Consider the following 18,940-nt stretch of genomic DNA (forward strand, 5'->3'; position numbering starts at 1 on the left):
ACATAGGTAAAGGTAAAGGACCCCTGACAGTTAAGTCCAGTTGCGAACGACTCTGGGGTTGCGGCACTCATTTCACTTTACAGGCTGAGGGAGCCAACGTTTGTCCACAGACAGTTTTTCTGGGTCTTGTGGCCAGCATGACAGAGGCCGCTTCTGGCAAAACCAGAGCAGCACACAGAAACGCCATTTAGCTTCCCGCTGGAGTGGTACCTGTTTATCTACTTGCACTGCGTGCTTTCAAACTGCTAGGTTGGCAGGAGCTGGGATCGAACAACAGGAGCTCACCCCATCGTGGGAATTCGAACCGCTGACCTTCCGATCGGCAAGCCCAAGCGGCACAGTGGTTTAAACCACAGCGCCACCCACGTCCCTCCTGACATTCACATAGAGAATATAATAGTGCATTTCAAATGCCACAAGTAGCTTGATCCACCAGCTTCTTCCCCCAGCCACCTTGTTTGCTAAAGTAAGGCATGGGGAGAGAGAAAGACTACATTTTAATGTCACCGTTTCTGCAGCAGCTGACACATATTGACATTTTTGTTGTTGTTATGGATTCCTTTGCTATTATAGAGAAACATAACACTACAAAATATGTTTTATTGCACAAAAAAGGAAGGAAAAGAACTAAAACAAAAACCACCCAGATGATTTTCTTTAAAATTTAATTTCTGAATGCTCCACCCCATAAATAATCATTTCTTCCACAGCAATTACATGATTCAATTATGGATTCCAGTTTCCAATAGTGATCTTGAGAGTAAAAATAAAGTACAGTGAACTGGGAACATGACACCTGCCATCCATGGTGGCGATGGGGACTCCTCCCCTCCCATAATTCTTCCTGATCTTCCCAGCCTCCTCAGGAGTTCCCACCACCTGCAGTAGGAAACAGTACAGTAGGAAGCAAAATGCTTCCCTGGACTAGCTTGGGAATTTGGCGTAGCCGCAGCATTATCCCACAAAATTTCTCCTTCTGTGATGCTGCTGAGAGAGAAGAGGGCAACTGCTCATGAAATCGCTCACTTTCAGATCCCATGTTTGCCAGCTTCCATATGCTCAACTTTAACGATGGACTCAGTTCATTGGGACAATGCCCTTATCCATGCTTCATGTGCTTGCTGTCCCCAGCACCTCCAACCAACCACAGCAACTGTTTGTTGGGTCAACACATGGTATCCCGCAAAGGAGAAGTTTAGGAAATATTCAGCTGCAGGGGCTGAAGGCAAATGGCTGAACTGAGTGCCTGGCTGCATGCCTCACAGAAACGCCAGTTAAAACAGACTTCTAACTAATAGTGTTGGATCTGGAAAGAATGAGAGATGCTCCCACACCACTGGAACCCGCTGAATATTTAGAGTCATCCCTGATACAAATTTAATTTCTAAGCCGTTTATCATTACGATGTCCCTGACTGCCACCATATGCTCCTCTTCATTTGGAGGAGCCTGCAACCAAGGCCCAAACAGAAGTCACATCCATTCCCAAACAGAAGTCACATCCATTCCCACATGACGCTCAGGGAGGGAGCCATTTTCTGGACTTGCAGTGTCTGTACCACTGGGTGGAATGGGCTGCCTTGCTGAGCTCTCTGAGTCTGGTCAGGTGCCCTGGCCATTTCTCTTCTGGTAGCAGGGAAGGCAGCAGCGCTCCTTGTGCCCGCTGCTCACCGAGCAGGCATGACACACCATGCTCCGACACAGCCTGAGAAAGCGAATGAGAGAGTGCGCACAGGAAACCACTTTGTTAATGTTTATTAACGACATGTATGCTTATGCTTTATATAATGCTTCTTAAAAATATGTATCATATCTCTCAAATTCTGTTCTGTCCTTTTATTTTTGAAATTAAGTAAGCAGTGTTTTTAACCCAGTTGGACTGAAAATTTAAGTCGGGAGCTTTAAAGAGCAACATTTGATAAGAAATAGTTCTAGCCCTAGTGACAACAGGGCAACCAGAATGGAACAGTTACCTTTCTGTGTGTGTCTGCATGAGAGAGATTTCCCTTACAGAGGGCTAAGAAGCAAACAAGATTTGCTGTGCGTGTGAACTGTGATGCAAGCAATCTGCATTCTGCTACTTTTAAAATGCAGAAGCTGTGGGCCTATGCAAATGGAGGACATTCCCATGCATGTGGAGAGAACAATTTCAAGACAGTTAAATCTGGATCTTGACAGAGAAGAATGCTGTTTTCACAAGTCAGTTGGCTTTATGGATTCTATGGGAAAGAACTTTTGTTTGTCAGGCTATGTGACTATAAAAACAGATCCCTCTTAATGCCAATTTGGAGAAGACACCAATTCACAAAGAGGATTGCAAATTTGGAAAATAATTGCACAACAGAGATTTCAAAAGGCAAGATGTAGGGGCAAAGGAAGGCTAACTGGCACCCGGTGCAGGGGTGGTGGTGGCGGCAAACCACCTGGTGGTGCATGCACCGTATGTACAGCACATGCGCATGCGTCATATGTACGGTGCATGCACGGCACCACTACGTGCTGCACATGCACCAACAGGCGGTTTGCTGACAGCGGTGCTTGAGTGCTGTATGGACGGCAGTGGGGTCCTCTGCTTGTGGTTGTAGCTCTGAGAGAGCTGGAGCTGCAAAGCCGCGCGCAGCCGATGGCTAGCAGGTAGGCTTGCCTTGCCTGCCGCTTTGCAGCTCCCCCGTTTCCCTGGCTTGCTGTAGGCTTGGGAGTCATGGGGGGCAGGGCCTGAATGTCACCCCCGTCAAGATGGCACTTGGAGCACGCTGTACCCACCGTACACACCTTGCTCCGCCTCTGGCAAGATGTGACCATGGCACTTCTTTCTCCTGCCTTCCTTATTTTTCCTAATTTTATCAGGCTCCTTTGCCAGGACACTCTTTTCTGTATGTACTTCCTCACTCCTTGGTGTGTGTGTGTGTGTTTGTGTTTGCGTGTGTATTAGGGTTAGTGTGCTAGGTTGAGTAATTCCTTCACTTTAATCTCTATTTCTCCTTTTCAGTGTTTTTCTTCACAAGGGTGAGAACATCCAAAGCTGTGTAACATTTTGTTAGGCAACAAAGTTTTGGACTTTCATTTTTGGTCTGGTTCTTTGTCCATATATTCCCTTGCAAAGGAAGACCTCAGGTTTTGGTCCGGTTGTTTATTTTTATATCCGTGCATTCCTTGTTCCGAAGAAAGCATTTCAGGCCTGATCAATTTTGGCAAGCAGACCAAAGCTGTTATTTAAAGTTCACTATCCAGTTCCATCGCCAAACTGCAACAACCTGACATAAAGGGCAGGGCTAAAAATCCAGACCTGCTCTGAATAGTCATGATAATGCACTACACACATTATGACTAGGGGTCTCAAAAGCTGGAAGTGGCCTGGTCCTCTTGGATCATTGACAGGGCCTGTCTATAGATGCCTCTAGACACAATAAGATGGCAGGTGGCTGGCATGTCACCAGCACTGAACTTTCAGAGCATCTAGCTGCCCTGTAAACAAAGAGTTTATACAAGTTTTTAAAGGCAAGGGCAGGAGATTTAAAAAGTAGAGAGATGATAGATCTGATCGGGGATGTGTGTCCCATCAAGTTAGGACTGCTAGGGAGCTGGAGACCCTTCATTAGTAAACAGCAGCTGTAGAAAGGAGAAGTCGTGATCCAAAACAAGACATTGTGGTTTTTACAAACAAGTGAGCATGGGAAGAACTGACGAGAAATGGGAAACATCATGTGAGACACAGCCTGGGCACCTGAAATTGTTGACAGCTAGCTTTCTCACACTGTGGGATGATGGTACAAGGAAAAAGATACAAAAAGAGGCTTTTGAGATGGAGAGGATATGAGAGTGTGGTTTTAGGGTATTGCCACTTAATTTATGATGTGCTTGTTCACTTCTTTCAGGTGAAAAGTCCAAGTTGATCAGAAACTGAATATGAGCTGTGGTGCAGCTGACTAAAAAGCTAATGCAAATTGAGGCTGTAGTAACAGAAGAATGGTGCCTAAATCTCAAAAAATGATCAGCCCTTTTTGCATCTGAGTGCCCTTCAATGATATGCATAACTTATCTAATATTACCAACGGAGATATACGTAAGCTCTCTCCAGAGGTCCCCGCATGCAAAAGGACACACTGGGATGTTCTGTCACTTGATGGTGTCACATTCTCACCTAGACCAAAGAGGCCCATCTGTACCCATCTGCAGGGGTATTCTTCACTGGGGAGGGCCATTCTCTGGTTCAGCCCCCTTTTCCCACATGCTGTGGGATCCAGTAGGGCAGAAAAACAGAACAGGGGGAGTAAAAAGCATAATTCTTGGCTAAAGTTCTGTTTACTCTTGACACACTTGCAGTGCTGGATTTATGTATAAGCTAAACAAGTTATAGCTTAAGGCCCCACTCTCTTGGGGCTCCTAAAATTTTTTAAGGAAAAAACAACTTGATGTACATTTCCAGAATATAAGATAAAAAAACAAATAAAACCTACATACAGCAACAGTGGCAAATGGCTTTAGATACCTATTAGGTCCATAAATTACCATGTAGCATATATTCAACACAAAAAACAGTGACAATTTGTTGTTGACAAAGTACAGCTGGACATATAAAGGGCCCCATTACCTTCAGTATCTTAGGGCCTCATCAAACCTAAATCCGGCCCTGCATACTTGGTCCTCTTCACTGAACACAAGTTATTTCTTTTATGGAGTGGCTCCCCATTTGTAGAATGTTCTCCCTGGGAAGGCTCGCCTGGAGCCTTCATTACATTGAACCAGGCAAAAATACACCTCTTCTCCCCGGCCTTTGGCTAATTAAACAGCCTATGTCAATTTAAATCTGTTTGTGGGAGAGGGGCTATTGGTTTGTTCTTGTTCTTATCATGTATTTTGTGTTCTCATTTTGTATTTTTATGTTATGAACTGCCCTGTGATCTTCGGATGATGGGCAGAATATAAATTTAATTAATAATAACAACAACAATAATAGGACAGACGTTACCTGCACTGGTATCGGCGCGACATGAGCCTGAAATCCTTTTTGCACTGAACACACACCCCTGGGTTCTGAGGAGCTGGAGATACTGTTGTGGAGGCAATGCCTTCGGTCTTTTGCCACAGGACATCTTTTTCCCTGAAGAAGAAAACGGAGGACAGAGAAATTTACTTTTTCTAGCTCTATAGGCAGCTAATGACTGCCACCAGCCCATGACAAAAGATGGAGCCTTTAAAGAATTATAGATCATCTCTTGTAGCCCGTTGTCAATTCAAGAAATGCACTCAATGTGTTTTACAAGCTGACCCTATGCAGTTTGAAGTAACAATGCAGCTCACTCCCAGGAACCTATACATAAGATTGCAGTTGTATTGATCTTAATGAACTGAATACTATGCTTTGTATTGCTATTCTGTGGTGCTTATATGTGTGTTGCTCTTTATCACTGCTATGCAGCTGAGGATTCCAGCTGGGAAGATGAGACTCTGGCTGGTCTCTAGCATATCTAGTGTGTTTTGATCTTTGTGGCGTCCCCCCACCCCAGTCCCCTAGTCTGCATTTCCAAAGACAGCAGCATGAAGGGAGTGTGGCTCCCTTCTCCTCTGCTCCTCATGGACTCAGTTTACTCACCGTAGTAACTCCAGCAGTTTTCCTTTCATGTTGCAAATGGTCTCCCCCTGTTCTGACAGCTCCCCTTTGTACCTCTTCTCCTTCTCCTCCGATTCCTGTCGGCTTTTCTCCAGCAAAAGCAGCAACTGTTCTTTTTCCTGCTGAGACCTAAGCAGGAGGAAAGGAAACTACTGAATACATACACACTGTGAACATCTGTTGTTTCGAACCACTTTAATTGCAATGGCCTGTTTCAAAGAATCCTGGAGTAATATATGATTTCTTCAGCATTTCCTTAACACAGGACCTGGAGCACCTGAAGGGCACTCACAATTCTTTCTTTGCAGCTGAATCACCTGACATTTTATGACATCAGGTGATTGACAGGTGATTGGCCACATCTAGTTCCCTATCTCTGCTTTATAGGAGCACAGGAAACTGACTTACACCAAGTCAAACCAGTGGTCCATCTATCTCAGTACAGTGACCGGTAGCAGTTCTGCAGGGTTTGAGGCAGGGGTCTTCCTAGTCCTACCGGAGATGGGAGATGAACTTTTCTCCGTGCAAAGCACCTGCTCTCTCCCTGAGCTACAGCCCATCCCTTAAACCTACCATCCAATGAAATAGGCTCATGCTCTCACCGGCTCAGCTGCTCCATCAGCTGCATCATCGTTTGTTCCTTGGCAGCAAACATTTGCTTTGCTTGCTGCACATCAGCCGTCATTTTCTTCAGATGGTGAGTTAGACACTGAGGGGAATCAGGTAAGGGGGGGGGGGAGCACAATAGAAAATCAGTGGGTCCCAGTTAGAGAGATCACACAGACCCAGGAGCAAGCAACTGTGGGGGTATTGCCAAGGCTTCAAATTCGACTGCTGTGTTTTCAAGGCTGTAGCAGCATCTGCAAAATGCAGTTGCTGGGGCAGCACTCCTTCAGAAAATGCCATTGGTAATGGACTGCTAAACTCCAGAACTTGCTTAGCTGCTTTTTTTGCCCAGCACTCTAAATGAGCCTATATTTTTGCTCACAATACTTTCTGGCCTTGAGCTTCACCAGCACACCAGGACTTTGCATAGAAAAAATGGTTTTACTTTTTTCTGATACACACACTGTTTGTTCCTGTATCCAATGTCCCCCCCCCCCTTGAAATAATGCTACAGAAAAACGTAGCTTTTAAGTTAACGGTTTGATTTTATTTTTGAAAAAATAAATCAGAATTAGGGGATTGGTTTTTAGAGACCAAATGTTTAGTTTCAATTTCCAGATTTGAGTATTGAAATTCAGGTTTTGTCACATAAATTTGAGGATTGCCTAAAATCTGGGATGAAACTCTAGATTCACCCCAAATTTAAGAGTTCAGCACCTGACATATAAAACTCCAACTTCATAGTTATTTTGACTTGCCATACATGTGAGCTAGTCAACATGGTGCCCACCATATGTGGTTGGACTCCAACTTCCAGCATCCCTGGCCACTGGCTACACTGGCTAGGGCTGATGGGAGTTGGAGTCCAACAACTTCTGGAGGCCACCACATTGGCTACCCCTTCCGCAGACTTTCTCTCACTCGAGAAGAAGGATGCCAGTTGCAGGCAGTGCCTCCATATGGTCAGGATCAGTAGCACACCGTTTCTCAACTATCATGTATCTTCACATTGTACATGGAACATGAGTCCCTTACCTTCCCATGGGCTTCTGCACTAGGCTTAGCACCAGCCCCTTTCTTGACAGGACTTGCCGCATCTTGCAGCCCATCAACCTGAAGAAACTCTGTGTTCATTGGCCGTGACCCTGCTCCTCCATGGCTGTTTTCCTCAGCGATGCCCCTCTTCCTGACCAGGTCCCTGCCTTTTTCATCTCTGGCCCCACAGGCCGAGTCCAGCACAGTGACAGGAGGAGGCCATGTCCTCTCTAGAGCGCCTTCCTCCCTGGGCCATTCCCAGCCCTGCTCCAAGCCTTCGCTCAGCTGCTCCGCCATGTTTGTGGCCCACATCTTCTCCTGTTCCAGTTGTTCCAGTTGATTTCTCAGCTGCAGGCACTCTTCCCTGAGGGCTGAGGCCACTACTTCATTTGTCTCCTGCAAAGATGTCTGTTGTGCTTTGCTGGTGGCCTTGAGCTCCTCCAGCTCTTTCCAAAGCTGTGTAGCCTCCTGTGTCCGTCCGTCTAGAGCAGAAGCCATGCTCTCAGCTTGCATTGCCAAGGCCTCTCTTTCTTTGAGGGCTTGCTGCAAGGTGGCCCGCAGCTGCTGCCTCTCCTCTTGCAGTGTGGCCACCTCCTTTTCAAAAGTTCCCAGCTGGTTCCCTAGTTCCTGCAAAGTCCTTTCATGCCTGGCCTGCTCCTCAACAGCTTGAGCTTCCAGCTGAGACTTCTTGCTGGCCGCTTCCTCTAAATGAGCCTCCAGCGTAGTGTTTTTCTCTAGGGCGTCCTGTAGCTGGGCCAACTGGCTATTCAACTCTCTTTGCAAACCCTGAGCTGCTTCTTCCTTGACCCTTAGGACCTTCACCTGCTCCTCCAGAGATGTCCGGAGAGTGGCAACATGCTCCTGACATGCCGACAGCTCCTTCTGAAGGTCCTGAACCTCTAGTTTTGAAAACACCAGACTTTTCTCCTGGGACACCAGAGTTTCCATAAGAGTCTCCTTCTCCCTCTCTAGTACCTGTATCTCAGCAAGGCTCCTCTCCAATTTCCCCCTTAGAGGACCCCATTCCAACATGGCTGGATGTTCTTCCCTTTCTGCTGGCCTGCAGCTCATGCCTTCTGGCTGCTCCTCATTCATTCCCAGCTGGCCACCTTGGCTTTTCAGAGCTACCGCTTGGGCTTCCCACTTCTCCAAGCTCTCTTCGCACGCCTTCAGCTTCTCCTGCAGGACCTGACACCGAGAGACCAGCTGCTGGCGCCTCAACTCTTGGGCCTCAATGTCTGCCAAGTGCTTCCTTCTCTCTGCCTCCAGAGAAATCAGCCTTTGCTCTGCCTCCTCTAGAGACCTCTCAGCGGCATCTCTCTTGGACCAGGCTTCCTGGCATTCGCCAGTCAGGTTGGCAACCTTGTCCTCTGCCTCCCTGAGGGCCTTGATGGTTTTGGCCAACTCCTGCTGCTGTTTTTCCTGCTCATCCATCTTCTCCTTGTATTGCTGCTCATGTTTTGCCCGCTCCTCTTTCAGAAGCTGGTTTTCCTCCAAAAGGGCTAGTCTCAGAGATGCATTCTCCTCTTGCTGCTGGGCCAACTTTTGCCGCAAAGCAGCAAGCTCCCACATCAGTGTTTTGAAGTCCTGCTTCCACCTGGTGTCACCTTCAGTAGGTGGCCTCTCCATCTTTCCACACAGGCAGTGATCTGAGAGATGAAGCAGGGAACATTGTTCCTCGATGGAAGAGATGCTTCCTGGCTGCTCCTTGCTCAGCTTCTCCACTTGAGTCTGCAGCTCACCATTTCCCTTCTGCACCTCCTTGCCAGCAGCTGGATCTGCTTCCATAAAATGACTCAGCTTCAAGAGAGCACCCATCTGCAGCAGACTGTTCTTCCTGCTTCTCCAGATCCCAACCCATTTCTCCATGGAGTTTTCCAGCCCAGTACTGAGTCGATCATCAGCAGTTGGCTCAACAGCATGTTGGTCACTAGTGGTTCTTGGCGAGCTCTCATGAACTTTGGTGGCCCCTTGGTGGTTCCCGCAGTCTCTGTTTGAGTTCCCAACCTATGGTCAACAAACACATAAATTGTTTGGTACAGAGTGATGGGATAAGGCTGGATACTAAGAAATTAGAGTATTATCAATGGGTGCTAGATTCAAAAGTTGGTTCACAGCCAGGAATAAAGGCCTCTAAACTACTGTGAATGAAAAAAGTGAACAAGAGGCTGAACAACAATCTAAGGTTTGCCAAGTTAGGAGCCCCCTCCCTTTTTAATGCGAGGTAAGATAAAGACAGACACAACATTTGTAAAGTAATGAGGACAGGTTTTGAAGTGCCCCCAGAGTGTTTAATACAAATGTACCCTTTCCTCTCTTAGTGTGAGCTCCACAAAACTGGCTCTGCACATCTGAGGTGAGGAAAAGCCAGCTGTGGAGAGTGTTGATTGGCTACAGCCCATGCCACCACCAAGACACGTTTTCCTAAACCAGGAATGGGGAACGAGTGACCACCACAGCTCTCCTGTGTTTGGGCTGGGAAGGGGTTGCAGGTTCTAGATCCATTTTCATGACAGGGAAATGAAAAGCTCTCAAGGTACACCTGTGAGCCAAAATCATTGCTGGGGTCTTAGGGCAGGAAGTATTTTGCAATGGGATAAGCAAGGAAGTGGGGAATATGTACCTCAGAGGGTGCTTCCTTCTGCTTGGAGTGCATAGAAGCTGGGTTGGAACATCGCGGCAAAACCCTGGAAGAGATCAGAGCAGCAGATTTGCAAGGATGCTGATGATATCAGTATTAGCATCCAGAGATGCCTTACCCTGTACTAGAAAGTGGGCTTTTGGCAGGTTCAGCTCTCTGGGATCAATTACTAGCTGAAATCAGACAGGTGTCTCCCATGGTGATATTTAGGTGCCTAAATGAAGACATTTTTGTTTAGGAAGGCTTTCCCGGAGGTGTAGCCCAGTCGTTTATGGAAGGCCAATTTTATGAAATTGTTTTGTTATTTTTAGCATTTGTATGGCTGTTTTCACTGTTTTAGTTTGCTGAACTGATTCTATTAGTGCAGAGCTTGCATCTCAGTACTTTTTTCTGTTTCTACGAGGTTTACCACTTCCGTGGCTTCATGCTGTGAAGCCGCCTGCAAAATAACAGAAGCTTAGCAGTAGCAGAACAAGACCTGAACCAAATGCTCTGGTGTGAAAACCTTTGAGGAGGAAACAGCACCTTCTGCTGGTGACAACATGCAACAAAGCCCCTCCCCTCGCCCACTTCCTTCAACTGCCTTACTCAGAAAGCTCAGAGTGGGGAGGCTGTATCTACATCCATGGAAAATAAGCAGCGCCTGCTACTCACTCAGAGACAACGGGCCATGCAGCATCCAGGTCTCCTCTGCGCAGGGCCAGATGAAAGGCCATGCCATCCAGCTCATAGAGGAAGCCCAAGATGTCCGTCCACAGCTTTCGATCCAAGAAAGGGCTGCGTGCGTAGTACCACTCACTGCAAAGAGCAAACCATAAATACATACATAGCAGAGACTTTAAACAAACTCATTGTGCTGGGGGACTCTAACCTTTTGGGGCCCAGGTGCACATTTGGAAATCTAAGAAAATGTCCTGGGTGCCACAAAATGCTCATCTCACAGAGCAAAACTGGCGATGCTCAAACCTCCCCCTTCCCCAAACCAAACAACGACAGCAACAATGGAAAAACTAGCTACATGAAATTCAAAACAAATAACGCAGATGCATAAAAGCAGCTGGCCCATATAAATGCATACATAATTTTGTAATGCAGTTATCTTAAAGTTTTTTTAAAAAAAGTTTTATATATTCCACTTTTACTAAGATAAGTTGCATGCTGTTTCAGAAACATTTATTGGGAGGTGGTTTATCAATCCTTAAATGAATGAATGAATGAATGGAAAATAATAACAACAACCACCTGCCAACTTTCTCTAAGCCATAGAAGTCTTACTATTTTGAAGAATAAAAAACTGGGAGGGACAGAGAGCCTTGGCAGCTACCAGGAGTGCGTGTGTGCATCTCAGGGCACTGTGGTGCCCACAAGTGTCACCTTGGAGATCCCTGTGCTATCCCAACTTCCCCATCGTTTTGCCCTTTTCCTTTGCACTATGAGGATAGTGTGCAACCTTGTTTTCCTGCATCACAAGCTTCCTCTCCCATTGCCATGCCACTTTCACTCAAGCTCTTACCTGATGACTTCTGGCTCCATGAAACAAAGCTGCAAGGTCTCCGCCAGCTGCCGATGGACCAGGCAATAACGAATGAAAGCACGGCCCTTTCCCACGGCTGTTTTCAGCTACCAAGGGAAACAGATTCACATTCAAAGGTGGGAAAGCCTCCAAGAGTTGCCCTATTAGGTGATTCTTTATTGACACCATCTCTACCCCATCTGGCCTGGCATAAATTCTGGATTTGGTGTTCAAGAGGAACGATCAAAGGGCTATGCCCACTGCTCCTCTGCATTTGCTCCCTGAGGCGGTCACCATACACTGCCCAATGCTAGGGCCCGCCCTGAAAATATGGCATGATTTCCCTGTGATTATTCAGCAGTTCTTTTATATACTGTTTATACTAATATCTATGCTCCAATGCAATCCGTAGTGGTTCATTAAAAGGGCACACCTGAGCTTTCCCCAACCTGGTGCCCTCCAAATGTTTTGCACTACAACTCCCATCAGCCACACCCAGCCCAAGGCACCAGATTTAGGGGAGGCTTCCTTATCAAATAACCCCTAAGGGCTGTTTGCCCTTGTTAATATGAGCATCCTTTTGATTACTAGAACAAATTATGTGCAGCATCTCCCTGATTCCTGGTCCCTGCTCTGCAGGATCTCCTTTGAATGAGAAGCACTGCCTCAGGCAGACCCTGTTGACAAGAGACAGTGCCATCACATTGTACTTCTGGGTGGGGAGCATAGCCAGCATTTATTTTAGGGCAGGAATGGGTACATGGGGGACTGGGGAAGGACAAAGGGAGACATGGGCGTAGCTGGGAGGGCAGACTTTATTTTAGGGGGACAGAACCAAGTTACCTGTGATGCAATTGGTTGGTTTATTAAGTATTTTTCTTTATTTACTTGATTGGGGGGGCAGTTGCCCCCCTGGCTATGCCCATGTCCCCCTTTCTCGTCCCCCAATTCTTCACATGTACCCATTCCTGCCCCCAATGCTCACAAGTTGTGGAAATTTATCCCCACAAAGATGCATCTGGAACATTTATTGTGTAGTTTTTGTCATACACTGAAGGTGCAGCTCTGGCCTCTGACAACACAAGATGCAAATTTGAGGATCCACCCTATTCTCTTGACTGTTTTAACTGTTTTTCGCATTGTATTTTAAAATGGTTGTAACATGCCCTGGGACCATATAGTGAAGAAATTGAATAAATAATAGTGGCGATACTATTAATAGCATCAGTCAATCTTACTTTGTCGAGGGAGGTGACATGTTGCACCCCTGCATGCACACCACTGTGCAGCCTGGTCAGGATTCGGCTCAGGAAGTCCCAGTAATCTTTCCTTTGCCCAAAGAGGTTTCTCTTTTCTTTCAGATCATACTATAATGACCAAGCGGAGTGGGGGGAAAGCAAAGATAATTTTTATTTACTCATTTGCAGAGTATTTGTATCCCACACCCAACAATTAAAAAGCAACATGCTGAAAACGCTGGCAGCATTAAGATAAATTCAACAGTGTAAACAAGTTTTGATGGATGCAATAATGGAATACTGAATGGTATATATTTTTTGTAAAATATGCAGGGATTTATGATATGTAAAATGAACCAAGGAAAGAAAAGAAGGGAAGTCACTGATATCTTAAGAATGTAAAACGAGTATTTATACAGAGGTACCTTGGTTCTCAAACGCCTTGATACTCAAACAACCTGGAACCCAAACACTGCAAACCCGGAAGTGTTCCAGGTTACAAACTTTTATCGGAAGCTGAACATGCTCAGTTTTGAGTGTTATGCTTCCATTTTGAGTGCCACACTTCCGTTTTGAGTGTTAAGCATGTCTGTCTGTTTTTGTGTTTTTGCAGCTCTCTTTTATGTTTTTGTGACTGTGTGGAACCCAGTTCAGCTACTGATTGATTGTTTGATTGCAGTCCATTGTTTATTGCTTTCATTTTATGGATCAATGGTTTCGTTAGATAGCAAAATTCATGTTAAATTGCTGTTTTAGGGGTTGTTTTTAAAAATCTGGAACAGATTAATTAATTTTGCATTACTTTCTATGGGAAAGCACACCTTGGTTTTGGAACACATTGGTTTTCGAACAGACTGCTGGACCGGATTAAGTTTGAGAACCAAGATACCACTGTATATCTTAAAACCCCCCAATTAAAATGCAACACCAATCAATAAAGCAACAAGAAGTTACACAGATGTTTCAGTTGCCACCAGTAAAACAACAGACGAGGATACACAGCAACACCACTGCAAGGTTCCATGGATAAAAATATATGGTTCCAAGAAGCCTGAGAAAATGAAGAAGTCTTCACCTGCCACTGGAAAGAGGCTAAGATAGGCTCAAGACCAGTCTCTCTAGGGAGGGGCATCCACCAAAAAGGCGCTTTTCACAGTAGCCGCCCATCACACTTTCAAGCCTCCCAAGATCTTAGGGTCCAGGTTTGTTCATGTGGATGTTTTACTGCTTTAAATTGTTGACTTGCCTCTGGATACCAGTTGCTGGGAATTGCAAGCAGGGTGACTGCTGCTGCGTACCGGTCCCGCCTGCAGGTTTTCCATGGGCATCAGGTTGCCTATGGTCAGAAGAAGTTGCTGGACTGGATGGACCTTTGCCCTGCTCCAGCAGGGCTTGCCTTGTGCTCTGACCTTCTTGTAAGCTGCTCCGAGCATTGTGACTGCACTGTGTGGGCAGGGCATACATTTGCTTTTGAAAGAACAATAATAGCTAACTAAGTTGGGCCCTTTGCGTTCATATTAATGGGCTGCAGTTGCAAAAAATAGAAACAAACAAAAAACCTGCCCTCTCAGATATTTATCACTCAGCTTAAGATGACACAACCTCGAGGATCACCCGCACTTTGCTACAGAATGCAGAAAAGGTTCGTGGCAAGAGCAGCACCAGAGCAGGGCAGCATGAGTCACATGCTGCAGACTTTCTGGGTGCACCAACATAAACTGCAGTTTGCACAATGTCTGCTTCTATCACATCATCAACCCAAGTCTGTTAGAGGTGCCTTACCTGCAACAGGAACTCCAACTGGGCACAGAATTGTTGTAGCTCCCGACTCCCGTCTGTCACCGGTAGTCCCTGCTCCTGGTAGTTTTTGTTTAACTTGGTCACAGTATCTAGATAAAGAAAGGGGTGCAATTAAACCACATTCCAAAGCATTAAATGTTCCAGCCCTGCTACCCTACTACGCCCTGTAATGCAGGGCAGGACAATAGGTTTATAGCCAAAATAGCATCTCCGGGAAACAAGAGGGGGATATCTGCAAGCATTGGGGAACCCAGAGATTTGGAGGTTCACATGATAGTTAATACAAGAGGGGAAAGACCCCCAAATCATGTTTTGTATGCATGCGCTCACATGGAGGAAAGGGAAGAAGCACATAAGAAAATCATGTGCACTTACTCTTTAAGTCCTTGACCACACGAAGAATCTCTTTGTCGCTGGCCATAGCTCTGCCTCAGCTTGCCTACAAAGCAAACAACCATTCATGAGGAGAGGGGTGGAGAGCCTTTTTTGTCCCTTGAGCCCAAGTGTAGCAAGGTTAAAGTTAAAGGACCCCTGGACAGTTAAGTCCAGTCAGAGGTGACTATGGGGTTGCAGCGCTCATTTTGCTTTTAGGCTGAGTGAGCCGGCATTTGTCCACAGACAGCTTTCCAGGTCTTGTGGCCAGCATGACTAAACCACTTCTGGTGCAACGGAACACCGTGATGGAAACCAGAGTGCACGGAAATGCCGTTTACCTTCCCACCGCAGCGGTACCTATTTATCTACTTGCACTGGTGTGCTTTCGAACTGCTAGGTTGGCAGGAGCAGGGACAGAGCAACGGAAGCTCACCCTGTTGCGGGGATTCGAACTGCCAGCCTTTCGACTGGCAAGCCCAAGAGGCTCAGTGGTTTAGACCACAGCAGCACCCTGGGCAACAAACAAACAAACAAACAAACAAGCAAACAAACAGGGGGAAATATGCACATGGTTGGCTATTACTTGCAGCAATGCTCCACCATGCTCACAGGAAGGCAATATATCATGCTGATGACATTTGATGGTGACTAGCACTACTGCAATGCTAAAGGAAAAACCTGGTGTGCATTTTCCCTGCATCCAGAAAGGACCCAAGATACTGAGCAATCATTCCTTCCCTAAATACACAAGGAACTAAAGCAACTAGTTTCAAGTGACCAGAATTGACCAGGCTAGGCCTTTCACAAGGATGTCATCTGCAACTGTAGTGGTATTTTCTGTAGCCTTACCCAGCCCACAATACAGCCATTTGCTTACAGCTAACACTGCTTCTGCTTCTTTCTACACACATTGCCCCCATTTCCCAGGCTGTGTATGCTCCATACATTTAAAGCACCCCCCTAAGAATCATGCAAGCTTTAGTTTAATACTCATGTAGCTACATTTCCCAGGATTCGTGGGGGGGGGGGAGAAATGCTTTAAACATGCTTTACATGTAGGTATACACTTTTCTTTTCTAAGGCATCTCTGTGGCTCCTTCCATACAGGGCTGTTGTGAAGAGGTGGACTAGGGGACCTAAGCCTTGGGTCTTTTGTGCTGGGGCCCAGACCTGCTGCCTCCTGCCCACACTTTTGAAAATTATTATTTTTTTAACATTGCTTACAGGACAGCTAAAAATACTATGACAAAGCAGACTGCTGGTGAAACCCAGTCACTCACCCTTGCACATGTTAATAATTGAATGGAGTGGGGAAAGAAATTTTGTGTGCTTGTGTGTGTGCATGTGAGAGAGAGAGAGAGAGAGAGAGAGAGAGAGAGAGAGAGAAGGAGAGAGGGAGAGACAGAGAGAGTCACATCTATTCTCAGGACCAACTCTGGAGTGGGAGGAGAAAAACAAGAACACCACTCCCAAAATTGCTCTAGAAAGCCAAACAAACATGCCATTCCTCTCCAGCCATCTAGCACACTTTTCTACTCATAGCTTTGCCTGAGAAATGCTGGCCACACAATAGCAACTGCTACCTGTTTCTCTCCTTTGCCAAAACAGTTGGTACTAAAACAAGTCTTGTGTGCAGATACATGAATTTCCGTATGTTCTCATGCAAAAGTTGAATAGGTCCCAGCTCTAAAGATTCTCTTACATCTAAGCTGAATATTCCCTACTTCCTGAATCCGTGGGGTGTGGGTCTAGCCTGAACACACTGTGGCGTGGTGGGCCCTGCCTCACAGACCCCTCTTTGACTTGTTTTTTTTTCCTGAAATGAATTGAAAATATAATGCTTCAAGAAACTTGAGAACTAGCCACGGTGTCTGTGTGAGATCTTCATCTTGAGAGATCAGGGCAGATTTGAGAGTTTTATGCAGATGAAGCCTGCCTCCTGGCACCCCTTGGCCCTTTCCCTGATTTCTCTGCCCTCCTTGGACAAAATCCCACCACTGAACACTGCTACCTATGTCCTTCTGTGTAGCCAGAGGACTGGAGCTCCCACACATACCTGGAATGAGAGGCTGGATCTCAGCTGAGCACTGCATTAAGCGCTGGTCTCTGTCCTGGTGCCTCAGGACTCATCTGTTTGAGCTCAGGGGCATCTGTGGGCAGCTTCCTCTTTCCTCTGCAAGTCATTGCTTCCCAAAGGCAAAGCATATGAGGAAATCCCCCTGGATTCCAGGCAAGGCAGCAGGGGAGGAGGCCTCATCCAGCAGCGCCCTGCCCACAAGCTACTGTTTCTGGAGTTTAGCCTTAAAAGCAGTGCCGTATTTACGTATAAGCTAAACAATCTATAGCAGGCTTCCTCAACCTTGGCCCTCCAGATGTTTTCGGCAGGACCAGTGGTCAGGGATGATGGGAACTGTAATCTCAAAACATCTGAAGGGCCAAGGATGAGGAAGCCTGATCTATAGCTTAGGGCCCCACTCTCTTGGGCCCCCCAAAAAAATTAAGGGGGGAAAAACCTGGATGTACATTTCCAAAATATAAGATAAAAACAAATAAAATAAAACCTACATACAGCAACAGTGTTTTGTGTTACATAGGCTCCTTAATAGCTTAATAATTATTTCACTATTAATATACTTCTTCTTAATTGTATTTCACTATTAATATACAGTGGTACCTCTGGTTGCAAACGGGATCTGTTCTGGAGGCCCGTTCGCAACATGAAAAGAATGCAACCCGCAGCGGCGCGTCTGCGCATGCGTGGGTTGTGATTTGCCGCTTCTGCGCATGCGCGTGATGTCATTTTGAACGTCTGTGCATGCGCAAGCGGCGAAACCCAGAAGTAACCCTTTCTGGTACTTCCGGGTCGCCGCGGGATGCAACCTGAAAAAATGTAACATGAAGCAAACGTAACATGAGGTATGACTGTACTTCTTAATTGTATTTCAGTTCAACAATGGTCCATAAATTACCATATAGCATATATTCAACCAGTGGCGTAGCGTGGGGGGTGCAGGGGAGCCCGGGCGCACCAGGCGCACCATCTGGGGGTTAGGGTTAGGGGGCGCAAATCCACGGGTTACTTGCCTTGCCCCGGGTGCTGACAACGCACGCTACGCCACTGTATTCAACACAAAAAAAACCAGCGACAATTTGTAGTTGAGAAAGGACAGCTGGACATATAAAGTGCCCCATTACCTTCAGTAGCTTAGGGCCTCATCAAACCTAAATCCGGACCTGCTTGCAAGCCCCGATTCAAATGCCACAGCGCGGCATTCAGCCCTCGACGGGCAGCCTCGTAGAGAGGAAAGGGAGCAAGACGCCAGGACCGAAAGAAGGGCAAAGCCCTGCTGATCTTTCTCTTTCTCTCTCTGTTCACACACACGCTTTCTCTTTCTCTCTCAAAGCCGGATGACTTGTGCCCTTGTGCCAAAGAGGGGGAGCATTTATCCGGTGCTCAAAATTTCACAGGAACCGAAACTGACTACACCGGAGATAGAAACTTCAGCGAAGCCTCTTGCAAGTATCAATGAAGGAGTCCCAACGGTGGAAGATTATTTGCGGGGCGAACGGGTTGTGTGAAAGTGACAGGGGGCTCCACTCTCCCGTGTAAACACTCTCCCGAGCGCAGGCGTTAGGGTCACAATATGGGCCCGGCACTTTGCAATGGCGCGTTGTGTGAGTGTCCCTCGTCTAGGGCAAAGCCAAACAACAGCCTGGCTGTGAGACTCACCCTCCTGCCTTCGCTCTCCGATCCTTGGCACAGGAGAGGAAAAAGCAGACTCCGCCTCTCCCGACCTGTACCTGAGGACGGAAACCAGGAAGCAACGCCCACCTTGGCGCAAGGCGTTCCAACCAGCGCCTTTTCCGCAACTGGCGCTGCGGGCGCGCAGCCACCAAGGCTTCCCCTAAGAGGAAGGGCCAAGTCAAAGAGCCGTGTGTGTGTGCGCGCGCGCGCCTGAGCTGGCAGAATTGAGGCTCTCGACGATGCCGAAGTTGGTTACTAGTTCCCAATTCCTCATTTGTTCCAAATCTAAAAAAAGAAGAAGGAAAAGTTCATTACGTCACACTGAACTCCAAAATCAGCTTTGGGGTTCCCCCACATCATATATCTCTAGGACTGGG

General features: G+C 46.6%; 1 protein-coding gene across 2 annotated transcripts; it reads right to left on the reverse strand.

Annotated features, from left to right (window-relative positions):
* Window positions 1–648: 648 nt before the first annotated feature.
* RUFY4 (RUN and FYVE domain containing 4) lies at window positions 649–18,725 on the reverse strand. 2 transcript variants are annotated; one of them, XM_083735811.1, is made up of 12 exons: window positions 18,549–18,725; window positions 14,819–14,882; window positions 14,426–14,532; window positions 12,644–12,772; window positions 11,406–11,512; window positions 10,547–10,690; window positions 9,875–9,938; window positions 7,252–9,258; window positions 6,213–6,319; window positions 5,593–5,739; window positions 4,969–5,100; window positions 649–1,704 (listed from the first exon to the last, which is right to left on the reverse strand). In XM_083735811.1, the coding sequence occupies exons 2-12, from the start codon at window positions 14,862–14,864 to the stop codon at window positions 1,602–1,604; spliced, it is 3,093 nt and encodes a 1,030-aa protein (XP_083591937.1). In that variant the 5' UTR covers window positions 14,865–14,882; window positions 18,549–18,725; the 3' UTR covers window positions 649–1,601. The 2 variants fall into 2 exon arrangements, with proteins under 2 accessions (XP_083591937.1, XP_083591938.1); XM_083735812.1 differs by lacking the exon at window positions 18,549–18,725 and adding an exon at window positions 18,014–18,502.
* Between the last annotated feature and the right edge of the window lie 215 nt (window positions 18,726–18,940).

This window comes from Podarcis gaigeae (genome assembly GCF_964106915.1).
Source record: "Podarcis gaigeae genome assembly, chromosome: 1".
NCBI classification, from domain to species: domain Eukaryota; kingdom Metazoa; phylum Chordata; class Lepidosauria; order Squamata; family Lacertidae; genus Podarcis; species Podarcis gaigeae.

What these genes read in the sequence shown, in the direction of transcription:
- RUFY4 (XM_083735811.1), bottom strand. Translation starts at nt 14,864, where the DNA reads ATGGCCAGCGACAAAGAGATTCTTCGTGTGGTCAAGGACTTAAAGA. An exon ending in GTGCAGAAGCCCATGGGAAG is followed by an intron (nt 6,320 to 7,251) that starts GTAAGGGACTCA and finishes GATTCCCCTCAG; the next exon opens with TGTCTAACTCACCATCTGAA. An exon ending in TCGCGCCGATACCAGTGCAG is followed by an intron (nt 1,705 to 4,968) that starts GTAACGTCTGTC and finishes TCGCTTTCTCAG; the next exon opens with GCTGTGTCGGAGCATGGTGT.